At 46.8% G+C, this 13,375-nt stretch overlaps 1 protein-coding gene across 1 annotated transcript in view; it reads right to left on the minus strand.

Annotated features, from left to right (window-relative positions):
* The window catches only part of NEGR1 (neuronal growth regulator 1), a 232,071-nt gene extending 223,921 nt beyond the window's left edge, over positions 1–8,150 (minus strand). Inside the window, 1 exon segment of the mRNA XM_051798485.1 lies at positions 7,827–8,150. Within this exon segment, the coding sequence (XP_051654445.1) occupies positions 7,827–7,996 (170 nt within the window). The 5' untranslated portion in view covers positions 7,997–8,150.
* Positions 8,151–13,375: the final 5,225 nt, after the last annotated feature.

Below are 13,375 nucleotides of genomic sequence, written 5' to 3' on the forward strand. Positions count from 1 at the left end.
GGTCTAGTACAATTTTCTAGTCCACTTGTTCCAGGCAGGGGAAAACTGCTCGTCGTAATTAGGCCACTTTCATAACAGATTTCCTCCTCCCCCGACCTCCTGTGGTTGTGACCAAGGCTCCACACCTGGAAATTGGTGACCTATTCCCTCCTCTCTGGTTGTTCCCTCATCATCTTCCCTCCTCTCCAGATTTTGATCCCCTACGCTCATGGTCACAGGTCAGGGACAGAGGGGTAAAGTTAACAAACTGCAAGAAAAATCTACCAGAGAATATTTGGCTTTGTGACCATGGAATCTGTAAATTTTCCAGGGGGGCTTCCCTAGGTGACCTGGGATGGTGCCCTGTGTCCAGGTGGGAAGCCCCAGGACACATCCAAGCTTTGGGGTGGGGCAAAGCTTGGTGAGGAGAGGGAATAAACCCATAATATCTACACCAAACTATCTCCTCATGAACACTGCAGAGAGCAAACAGAGTTCTCCAATCCCAAGGATTCTCTCAGATGATCCCTGTGTGACTCCCTGGAAGGGTTGTGAGGCCCTGGCACAGGTTGCCCAGAGATGCTGTGGCTGCCCCATCCCTGGAAGTGTCCAAGGCCAGGTTGGAGGGAGCTTGGAGCAGTCTGGGATAGTGGAAGGTGTCCCTGCCCATGGCAGGGGGTGGAACTGGATAGGCTTTAAAGTCCTTTCCAACCCAAACCATTCCATGGTTCTATAAGATTGGAAAAAACACAGTGGTTTTTTAGCCACAAGGTTTTATGCATCACAGAAATACCTGAAACAGAACCTTAGACTTGTCAGTTTTTTCCTCCCACTGTTTATATTAGCACTTCAATGACATTCTCAATATTTAATTTCAGATTTACTTAATAACTGTCTGACCAAGAATTATAAAAGAACTCCACTGCTGGAGTGGGAGTGTGATGAGGAGTTAGGAGGGGCCTGGTGAGTCCAATCACCAAAGCCGTGCCTGAAGTGCTGAGATGCAATTTAACTTATATCCACATGACCTAAAGCAGCAGCTGGACAGTGAAACACTTCCACACTTCTCTGTGTACAACACATTTAAGGGACATGATTTCGCCAGTTTCTTGATTTAATTCCTATCATTAATTCAAGATAATTATGACATAACACATTGAGATAAATGCATACATATTTTTAATGAATTAACCAAAATTTGTAAATATTATATTGCACTATATTAAATTTATAAACAAAAGTATTTAGCATGATTATACAGATAAATGTTTTAATTATTGAATTATTATGTATTATTTTATTCCCTAAGTAACATAATACCTGCAGAACTCCTGTATCTTTAACTCCCACTGGTATGAGATTTTTCATCACATCTGTTAGAGTACACAACTAACTCAGTGCTTCGTAAGCACAGATCCCAAAATACACCAATTTAATAATGTAAGCCCTTTCTGAGACCTTCATATCCGGTTGTGCTCAATTTTTAACTAATTTAGTTTGTCTGATCCAAATCCCCCATTAAAACCTGCTCTGTTATCATGGGTAGAAAAGGAGTAACAGAAATGTTGCTAAGTGAGTTACATATTGAAACCTGCTCAATAACAGTGAGTTCAACTATTTACTCATTGCTACCAAGAGCTTTCAGAAGAGCAAGAGATGGAGAAACCTCATTCCAGCATCGTTTTAGTGTTCAGCAAGCGTTCTGGTGGAAGGTGCCCCTGCCCATGGCAGGGGACTAAAACGAGATGATCTTTAAGGTTCCTTCCAACCCAAACCAGTCTGGGATTCTATGATCAGAAGATGCACAGACCAGAGCTGCCCAGCAGGGTCCAAGTGGGACCTTCCTGCCCTCGCAGTCAGCCCCCTGAGACATCGGCTACACTCAGCTCTTACACGTGGTGACAAGAAGAAAGTCATTTAAGTCTCTGTTGTCTGTTCATCAGAACAGCCCTTTGGAACAAATCCTGGTTTTCATTCCTTATTGACTCCTTGTTTTGTTAGCTCCTCTACATAACAGCTGAAACATTCACCATCACTTAAAATGATAAATTATTTTAATTTACGCTGAATTTATTTATTATTGTTGCACAGACAAGAGGCAAGTACCATAATGCGCTGTTTAATAATTGGTAGGGATTGAGAATAGGAAAGCCTTAAGCAAACAACTTCATTTTCCAGGGGGTGTGCACACGAGTCTGCACATACCAGGTCACGTTTCAGGAATGAAACTTCACATAGACAAAGAATTTGTGACCTTGAATTGCCCCACAGTACCAAAAGTATGGGCCTTAAGAACTGAACCTTTGAAAACCATAAAGGAAAGAAGAAAATATTTATATTTATTACACTCTCCATAAACACATCTGCAGGTATTCACGGCTGCACCCAGCACTGGACATGCACTGGAGGGACTGGGATTCTGGGATGCATAGAGTATCTCAAAATTCCAATATACTGTATAAACTTGTTATCCACCTGTTCTTCCTACTGCAAAACTTCCTTTCCAAATGCCCAGTTCTCAGTAACAGGAATGGTAACAGATGGGGAATGTTTGGTAGATGCACCACCAGTTTTCCATGACACTGTCACTTCCTGGGCAAAGACTCTCAGCTGTAAAGGGTAGCTCTTTTGGAATAGAAGGCAAAACTGGTAAATCCCAATCCCCAAAAGTCACTGGCACCCCAGCAATTTAAATATTAATTAGGCACCATTGGGCACCCCCACCATCACAGTCAGGAAGCTCTGTCCCTCCTGAGGGGGACAGAATTCCCACACACTGCGTTTGGGGCAATAGCACTCCCAGACACCAACAGGCACAGAGAGCTTCTCCTCCCATTCCCTAGATGGCAACTGCTTCCACTAGCAGAAAATCTTATGGAAAAGAACAAGCTGAGAAGCTCTAAGAGTAGCCAGCAAAAGAGACAAATAGTTTCAGATCAGCTGCCAAGGACGTGCCCAAACCTTTCAACACCAGTGAAAAAAACCAATAAGACACAGCCCTCGGCAGAGCTCCTTTGCAGGCACAGCCCATCCTGCCTCGCCAGGGGCTCACCTGGAGTGTTTGGGGACAGCTCCAGATCCCCACAGCCCGTCCTGCCTTGCCAGGAGCTTATCCACAACGTCTGGTGACTGCTCCAGGTCCCCACAGCAGGGGAGAGTGGACACAACACAGACCTAAAAGTCTCCAAGGTGTAGTGAGAAGCAGCCAGGCTGCACACGAAGAATTTCCAATTCAGCAAACAAACTAAAAAGCCCCAAATCTCCTGAGCTGTGACCAAAAAGAGACATTCTCTATAATCACCCTCCTTAGGTGACCGTCAGCTGCTCAAACCTTAGACAACATTCATGGGATGGTCAAAAGGGACAACTGTGGGCAAACACGTGGATCAGGTCATTGACCTGCTCACATGGTTGGCCTAAAAGTGATCCCCAGATTTCCCAGCCAGGTTTGACAAGAACCCACATCTGCTCTGTGATCACAGCTGGACACAGATATCTGCTTTCCAGCTCCTCCTGCCAGCCTTTGGGAACATCACAGATCCCAGCCTGAGCTTTAACTCTTTGAAGCGAGTAATTCACAGTATTTTACAGACTGCAGAACCCATGTTACCTAAATTCCTCTATAATCATATACTGGTAAAAAGATCTTCTGCTTTTTTTAAAACCATGACAACTTCTGAAGCTCAATTTGCTGCGATGACAGAACGTAAAGGTACTATAAAGATGCTACCAGGTAGAGTTGCCTTCATTATCCATGAGCTTTGAGAAAAACAAAATGCAGGATAAAAACATTTGCTTGCTAGACAAAGCCCTTTTGATCATCTTCAGCACATTTCGCACATTCTGATACCCATGGGGACCTGGGCTCCAAATGGCAGGTGAGGTACATGGGGACTGCTAAGACAACATCCCTATTTCCTGTGTTATCTAAAGCCATGGGGGCCACACACACATATCGGCCGTAACCAGGATCAGCATCACCACAGGAAGGCAAAGAGGAATTCTTTTATTTCTCACAGAAGCAGAAATGCCTCTTGCTGCCATCCCAATGTGAGCTCTCCACTGTCCTCCCCACATCACCTGGAAGGGGAGGAAGCCCTTCTCAAGTGGAGGTGTCTCATACCCCCTGGGCATCCAGCCCTGGAACGCCAGCCCTGCTCCCGACTCTGGCTGTGCCTGCGTCCTGTCAAGTGCTCTGCATTTGTTACCTCTCCTAAAACACTCCCTCCTGAAATCTCCACTTCTGTTGTCAGTGAGATGGATATGCTGGAACACACAGTGATCCCACTCCTTACAGAAGGTCTTGGAAAGGGTCATGGGAGAAACCCAGCTCTGAATATACAGCTTGTTCCCTGCATTTCTAGCAGTCCACAGTGAAGCAATATATTCTTTTAATAAAATCATGGGTTTATAAGTTACTCTCTCCTTCCTCATGTGTTCTCATGAAATCTTAACAGGCTGCCTGGGAAGAACACAGGATGGAATAATACTACTGAAAATGAGCAGCTTCCCAACATTATTCTGCCATGAAGAACAACCGCATTACTGATGTGATTTCTTATAACTTAAATAAATACAAATAGTGTTGGGACTGCAGGGATCAATCGCCAATTGAAATCAAACAAAAGGGACCTGGGTTTAATTACTGAGGCTACAGAAATAACTCATCACAGACAGAACTCCTCAGTTAACAAGGGCTTTTCTGTAAAATCCCCTTGCTGAGGGTGTTTCTGTACCAAAGCAGGTGTCCAGTGACATTCTTGGCAAACCTGCTCTTCTGTCAGTCCTTCATGTAGGGTCACGTGGGAACTGTGCTTCTGCCAGCATTGGGAACTGCTGGCCAGGGAGGCCATGGGAGAATCCCAGCATCCCAGTACCACCTGGGCACAGCAAAGCAGGACCCAGTCCCACGATGGTCCTGGTCCTGGCAGCGGGGCTGGAGAGGGCATTCACCCCAGGGGTGCCGTGAGGGTGAGGAGGGAAGGCATCTGGATGAGCAAGAGCAGCAGACAGGAGCGATGTTCCCAGAGCACCAGGCAAGGAGAGATGTTCCCAGAGCACTGGGCAGAGAGCGATGCTCCAAGAGCACCAGGACAGGGGGTGATACTCACTGTGCTGCTTCTGCAGCACTAAATAAATGCTGTGTGTGTTTGATACTAAATTGACTAATTACACTGTTAAATGAGTTAACTGTTTCAAAATGAGGGAGCCAAACTTATTTATTTTACTCCGTGTTAACACACGGAGGATTTTACTGGAAAACCTCAGCAGTTCCAGGAGCCTTTATTGCTCGTCTTCAGCAAAGACAATGAAAACTTCACGTGAGAACTGGAGCTGGCACCTGGCCCACCTGCCCCATACTCATTCAAACAGGCTACGTGCTTTCCTCTCTGATATATTAGCTCAAAATGAGATTTGTGAGTAAAAGTTTCTCCTCAGTTCAACACGGGTAACCCCATTTATTCACTCTCCTGGGGAGCTCAGAACATGGGGTGATGTGCAATCCAGCTGTCCAAGGTCCTCAGCCCCACGCAGGGTCCGTGCCCAAGCAAGGGCACCCGCAACGCCCCTTGCTGGGGGCCGGCTCCACCTCAACACACATCCCATAAATCACTCTCATCTTCTGACAGCCATGAAAATGCTGACTCAAAGCCATGGGAGTGCCGCCCATACTCCAGCTTTAATTATTAAAGCAGGATGCTCTCGGCACGGTGTTGCCTCGGTTCCGAGGGGAGGAGGCAACGTTTGAAGCCCTCTCAAGACTGCTAAAGCAGAGAAGGTGGTGCTGAGGGGGGAATCAACACATGCTGGCCACAGGGAGTCCATGGTCATCTTGCTATGAGAGGCTGGGAACTCCGGAGCGCAGCCAACTTTGGACGCTGCGAGGCAGTCACTGGGAAGCTGAATTCAGATGGATACAGAGCTGGAAGGAACAAACTCCTTTTCCAGCACCCAAATGGTTTTATCCAGCTCGCTGGAATTTGTATTTAAATAAAGAGTCAGCTTCCAATACTTAGGATACTAATAGCAATTATTTTACCGAATATTAAAATTAGTTTATGATACAAATATCCAGTGAAGAACACTCCCAGAGGAGTTGAGACACTAGGCAGTGGGAGACTTGGGATAACAGGCTCTGCCCAGCTGCTGCATGCTCTTCTAAAAGTGTTTGCTCCCACAGCGATCCTGCACTGCCCCTTCCAAGTTACAACACTAGCCTAAAACAAAATAAGCCCTGATTTAAAGCAAGCCTGCTGAAGGCACAGGAAATGAGAGAAGTTAATCACAGGGCATGAAGAATGAAATCCAAACGTAACATTAAAAATTCCAGCACCTCATCCCTCTATCTCAGAGCTCAGCAGCGAGGTGAACGTTTCCTGTAGCAGCACCTCTTTACAAAACACACACACACCCTTCCTAGTGAGACCGAAGTGATGTTTGCAGCCTAAAGCTCCCATTTCATTTATGTAACCTATCCAGCTGCATCGACACCGAGTTCCAAACACAACCTTAGGCCCGGAAAGCTGGATATGCTCCAGCAGAACCCCATCGGTAGGTAACACTGAGAGCAATCACACCTGTTTTTAATGCTATAGTTTTAAACACATTTATATCCTAATAGCATTTAGTACTGACTGTCTAACTGCTTGTGAACCCATAAGAAGTTACCTTCTCTGCAACCTGTGAGCCTGAAGCAGTATAAATAAACCACTTTTTAGAATTATTATTTCCTTTGATCCTCCAATTGTGCTGACAGAAAGCACAAGGACCTGAGCACGTCTCAAAATACAGAGTATAATTGAGGTACACATAAAAACCACTTGTCAGCTGCCCTACATAGACATCTACTGTATTTTCAGGAGCTACTACACCAGGAGCAGCCTGAAAACGCTTCCAAATCTCTACTGAAAATGCTTCATGCAGCATTTTACAGCAGGCTGTAGGATCATTGAGAATGCTTATGGATAAAACACATTGCAACCTGGAGATTTCAGTGATAGTCCAACAAAAATAATACATAGCTGAGAAGTGCTGCTAATTAAAAATCAGAGATTTATCACCAGTGAGGAGATGCAACCCACTGCAACCATATTCTAGAGAAGAAGAAAATGTGGGGTTTTGGAACTACAGAAAGATCATGGCAAAAGTACACAAATAAAAAGTTAGAGTCTGAGGGGCTGGGGGAATAATCAAGTCAAGCAGAGGATTAATGAACACAAACCAGAAGGAAGGACTCGAGTAGATTAACTATGGTGTCCGACTGCTGGTAAACAAATTTTGCTCCAGACAAGTAATGAGGAAATACAGGAGCACAAGATCCATTAGGAGAAACAGGAACATAATCTCCTCATGGCATAAAGCATGGTATTTCTCATTGAGAAATACAGAAATATATCTCAAAATAAATAATAATATCAATGTTAATGCTTCTGGCAGGGTGTAATCGTCCTCTCCCTGCCACAGTCCAGCACTGCTCACTCTGCAGAGCTCCCAAACTGCTGCCAGAAGCCAAAACTGCATCATTTCACCCCAACAACCCGTTTCCAAACTTCTAGCAACAGACTTGGCTTCCTAAATAGAGTTAAAACAGAAGAAACCGCGGAACGAAACCACCCCGGGAGCGGGCGAGCAGCCCGGAGCTCTGGGGATGCGGGTACAGGGTGGTAACAGGGATAACTTCCCGCATCACCGGGGAACCCCACAAGCATCCCCGGGGGAAATTCCCGCCGCCGCATCGTCCCCGAGAGGGGTCGGAGGCTCCCGGCGGAGCCTTGGGCATCTCGGGGATGCTGCGGCGGCGGGGACGCTCCGTCCCTGCATCCCTCCCGCCCGCGATCGCCTCCTACCTAAGCACCGCCGTGTCCCCTTTCCTGACCACCAGATTGTCCACGGCAGCCCCGGGGAAGTCTCCGCCCGGCGCAGCGAGTCTCCCAGGAGGAAGGAACGAGCAAAGGCCGAGGAAAGCGATCGCCAGCCACTGGTGGGAGCCCCCGGCGCTCCGCACCAGCGGCACCATCTCCGCGCCGCGCTGGTCCCGGCAGCGGAGACCGAGCGCTGCTGCTCCCGGCGAGCTCGGCCCCTGGTCGGCACCGGCAGTGGGGGACCGGGAGCGGAGCGCGGCTGCTCCCGGGCGGCCGCCGCAGCATCCAGCGAGGAGGGCAGCGCGCCCGCTCTGCGCGGCAGCTCCGCGGCGGCGGCGGGCGGTCCCCGCTGCCAGCCCGTTGCCACGCAGCCGTCGCCTTGGCAACCGGCCCGGCGGCGGAGGGATGCTCGGCCCCCTTATCCCGGGCTTCCCGCTCCGCCCTCCTCGACATCCCGGCTCGTGAACCCACCCCCCGCCTCTTCCCACAGGCACCACGGACCCCCCCACCCCCGCTTTCCCAGCCTACTGCTGTGCCACATCCCACCCGGCCCGCTCCTCCGGCCCTCTCCACACAGAATATTTCAGAAAAATTGGTCACTTTGCCAAAAGCCAGCAAGTCACAGCCTGTGCTGAGGCGGCAGTGCTGGAAACGGCACCCGCGGCTCCGCGGTGAGAGTCCCCTGGGAGCTGCTGCAATTTCCAAACAAACAATCCAGACCTTTCTGGAAAAAGGGTCGGCCACTCTGATACTTCCATTTCCTAAAATTATTACTAGAAAAATTATTCCAGATAGAGATCTTCGCCAAAGAGCAAAAAAACCACTGACAGATTATTTCCCAGAATTCTATCTACCAGGATATCTAGAGATCTTCACCCAAAAGCAAAAATCCACTCACAGATTATATCTTAAAATTCTACCAGGACATTTAGAGATCATTTCCAAGGGACAAAATCTACTGACAGATTATTTCCCAAAATTCTACCAGGAAAGCTGAAAACCTTCATCAAGGAGGAAAAAAAAAAATCACCAACAGATGATTTCCTAAAATTCTACCAGGACATACATTTAGAGATCTTCACTGAGGAGCTAAATGTTCACTGACCTATTATTGCCCAAAATTCTACCAGGACAACTAGAGATCTTCAGTGAGGAGCTAAAAACCACTCATTTATTATTTCTCAAAATTCTACCAGGGCATCTGGAGACCCTCGCTAACAAGCAAAAATCCACTGACAGATTATTTCCCAAAATTCAACCAGGATATGTAGAGGGTTTCACCAAGGATTTCCTAAAATTCTACTGGAGATCTTCAATGAGAAGCAAAAAAATCCCCTACAGATTGATTCCCTGTAGACACCCAAGAATAAGGAACTTCCTTCCTCCTGTGGTCTTCTCCAACACACACACACACACACACATCATTCCCAGCCTCTGGCAAACACTGAGCAGGGAGTTGTGGTTGCTCCATTTGTTTACCAAACACCCACTTCCCAGGTTTATTCAGCACCAGAGCCCAGGCTGCACCTCACTGGGATCAGTCTGAATACCTACAGGAACGACGCTCCTCTGCTGATCGAGAGAAGTTGTGTAAGCACTGCGCTGCTGTGGCACAGGAATTGCATGAGTGCTCCATTCGGGCAGTTCTGAGCATTCCCACACTAATTCATGCACATCTGGCCCACACAATGTCAGGATTGTCCCTCGCAGCAGCTCTGCCACCCCATGTGTGCCATTTCCCCACAGTTCTCTCCCTTTCTTCCACTGCCAGGGTACAGATTTTTCTGGTGCACCATTTTCCCCTACCCACAATTTGCATCAGAAGGATTTGGGAGTAGAACACTCCAAGTAAAAAAAAAAAAATCTTTAATAGTCACGATGCTTCCACTGCGTGCTCTGTCAGTAAAGCCAGATCCCCACTCCTGTAAGCTCTACCCTTCATTACTGCATTCCAAGAGATCTTCCCAGCTGCCAAAAGAAATTGTAGTGTACACAAAAGGGAATTCTTCCTCTTCTTCTGTGGCAAACGATACTACAGAGTTTCCTTGATAAGGAAAGAGAAAGGGGAAGAGAGAGATTGGCTCTCACATGGTGGCTAAGGAGGCCTCTCTGGCATTATTATCGCTGGAACACAGTGATGCCTTTTTCATGTTAAGCACAACTGCACAGTGACACAATCCCTGTGTCACACACACACAGCTGCCGCAGCCCGTAGTGCCCAGCCATCGACCATGGCAGCAGGAGCCTCCTGCAAGTATAACTGAAACATGTAGTATCCAAAACATTGTTAGGAATGCTTCTGAGGCAGCACTGTGCCCTTGGGAATGGGCTGGGCACAGGACACGGGAGCTCTCACTAACAGGGAGTTGTTACTGGCAGGTGGAGCTGTCCCACACACATGCTGCCACCTCCCCATGTTCACAGATGTGCAATAGCCTCCCACAGGGCCTTTCCAGCTCCTGAGTCAGCAACCAAAGCACATCCCATGCCAAACACCTGGAAATGTAAATGTCCAGTCCCTAAAGAAGGCTGGAGAGGGTCTCTTGTCTTGGCATTAAGAGGAAGGCAACATGGAACCACATGGGAGTCAGTTTTCAGATGTGAAAAACTTCACAGGGCTGTCGCATGTCAGAGGCTCTTTGAATGTTCTGGTACATTCAGTGCTCAGATCATCCACAGAGAGATGAGATATAATAGTCAAGATCTAATTTTAGGGAGAGCTCTGTAACCTTTAATGAGTCGCATGATGTTGCTCTTACTTGACCTTAACAAACAATCAAATAACTTGCTCTTCTTTGAACAAGAAGAACAAAAGACATGTCCCCAGCACCATTCTATTAATTTTGCAAAAGATCAGATAAATCTCAATCAACAATAGCTAAGATGAAGTTTTTTATTTTGTTTTGTTCGTTTTTAGATTCATATCCCTGCCTTTCAGGCTATTTGCAGATCAATGGAAAAACAAGCAGGTCAAAAGTCAATAGCAGTTACGGTAGTCAAGGTTGCTCTAGGGACTGAATCCTTTCATCTGGATCTCCCGCACCTGCCAAGTCCAGGAAGCTCTCAGGGAGACAATGAGTTGAGCCCCCCCAGCTCCCTCAGCCACTCATGCTGCTCCAGACCCTTCCCCAGCACGGTTCCCTTCCGTGGATATGCTCCAGCCCCCCAATGTCTTTCTTGTTGCGAGGAGCCCAAAACTGGACATAGGACTTGAGGTGTGGCCTCACCAGTGCCCAGTACAGGGGGACAGTCACTTCCCTGGTCCTGCTACAGGCCATGATGTCATTGCCCTTCTTGGCCACCTGGGCACACACTAGTGAGTGCGCACTTCCCATGGAGAGAAGACAAATCTTCTTGTCTTGACAAGAATTTCTTGACAGAAGTCTTCTTGAAATCCTTGTTATTCCGCTGCATATTTTTGTTTAGAATCATTTCAAAAAGCTAAATTTAGTTGTTGTTTGCAAGTATTCCTTCAACAGTTTGCACAAATACTCAAGACTGATTCCCAGACTTCACACTTGGCTTTTTGCTTCGTTTCCTTCTGTGCGTTTAACTCTCCTGCACCCGTTCCTTCCCTCTAGTGACAAAAGATGGAAGTTGAACAACTGAAATAATCTCCAAAGGAACTGATGCTTTTGGCCTGCATCACAGAGCCAGAATTCCACATGGAAAGAGGTCACAGGCAATGGAAGCAGGGTATCCATGGGTTGGTAGTCACCTATAGGCAGAACACTGGGGCACAGTGCCCTTCCTGTCTGTATCCAAGCACAGGATACCAGTGGAATAATCTGTTCAAAGCAACCCCTCTCTGTAACACAATGGTTCGTATCAATTGCTGGTTTTCATTGAACCCTTCAGTTTTTCCCATGTTCCTTTTAATTCCTTGTCATGTTGATTTCCAGTAGCTTCTTTTGGGTTTTTTTTATGGGTTCAAGGTCTTTTCCAACCTAGATGATTCCATGATTTTTCTGTGTACTCTGGACAGCCACCTTGCCCCTACATAAGCATCGGTCAAGGAATGGGCTCCATTTCCACATATTTTAACATCTGCAGCCAACATGCATGTCCTATTTTGCGTTCCCAACATCCAGGACAGCCACATTCCCAAGGTATGCTGGAGCGAGTGCAGAGGAGGCCACAGAGATGCTCCAAGGGCTGGAGCCCCTCTGCGCTGGAGACAGGCTGGGAGAGCTGGGGGTGTTCACCTGGAGAAGAGAAGGCTCCAGGGAGACCTTAGAGTCCCTTCCAGTGCCTAAAGGGGCTCCAAGAGAGCTGGAGAGGTACTTGGGACAAAGGCCAGGAAGGACAGGACAAGGGGGAATGGTTTCCCACTGCCAGAGGGCAGGGTTAGATGGAATATTGGGATGGAATTGTTCCCTGTGAGGGTGGTGAGGCCCTGGCACAGGTTGCCTGGAGAAGTTGTGGCTGCCCTATCCCTTGAAGCATCCAAGGCCAGGTTGGACTGGGTTTGGAGCAACCTGGGATAGTGGAAGGTGTCCCTGCCCACGGCAGGGGTGGAAGGAGATGAGTTTTAAGGTCCTTTCCAACCCAAATATTTCTGGTATTCTATGTTTCATCCTTGAACTCAATCCCACTGTGGGGACAGACAACATCCTGCCCTGGTGTTTTGGTAATGGTTCCAATTAAAATTTTTTCACACAGCTCTGAGAATGAAATGGGTAATTTCCACAGATGCAACAGTTTGCTTTTGAGATACATATTTCTGAAAGTGTTCCAGCATTCCCGTCTAGTTGCCAAATCACTTTGGTTGGCATCGCCCACGGGATCTGAAGGGTAATCTGAGGTTTGGCACGAGACTGTCCCTCAGAATAAGACTGGGGGAAACAACACACGTGACACATAAGACAACAGGACAAGGATAGGACACAACAACAAAAGAACAAAAAAAAAAAAAATCACAACACATAGAATTTTAAGACCCATGTTTTACATCCAAAATCACAAAATTTGTTACTTTTAAACATTTTTACCCTGGCCAAAAAACAGTAGAATTATAGATGTAATGAACAAAGTGCTCCCAGAGATAAAACTAGATTTTAGATTTTAATACCTTTAAGAGGAAAAAAAGTAATAATTCCTCTTAGGTTAGGAATTCTCAGGTAATAATCTCTAATATATCTGCATTTTGCTCTTCTCTTTTATATCAGAAAAATCACAAAAATAACGGCAACACCTTATTCCTGTGCTGCAGCACAAACCCTTCCAAAGAGCATCCAGACACTGCTCAGTGTTCTTAAACAGTGTCTCAAACTGCCTAAAATTTGAACAAATAACCCAGTGCACCCAAATAATTTGTCAGCTTTAGTTTTCAAAGAGCAATTTCTGATGGTTCTGCAGGAATTATGTAAATGAGCTCATCCAGGTCAAAATCCCACTGGATCATCAGTTACAGCATGAAAAGACTTTGCAAAAGGCATTCCCTGAAAATTTCTCTCAGAAAAGGGGTTGAGGTGCAGATAAGTCGAGGGATAAACCTCAGAAAACGCAGACCCAGCACTCTGACATTTTAAAAC

Source organism: Manacus candei, unplaced genomic scaffold (genome assembly GCF_025592945.1).
Source record: "Manacus candei isolate 608988 ecotype Guabito, Panama unplaced genomic scaffold, ASM2559294v1 h1tg000005l, whole genome shotgun sequence".
Taxonomy (NCBI): Eukaryota; Metazoa; Chordata; class Aves; order Passeriformes; family Pipridae; genus Manacus; species Manacus candei.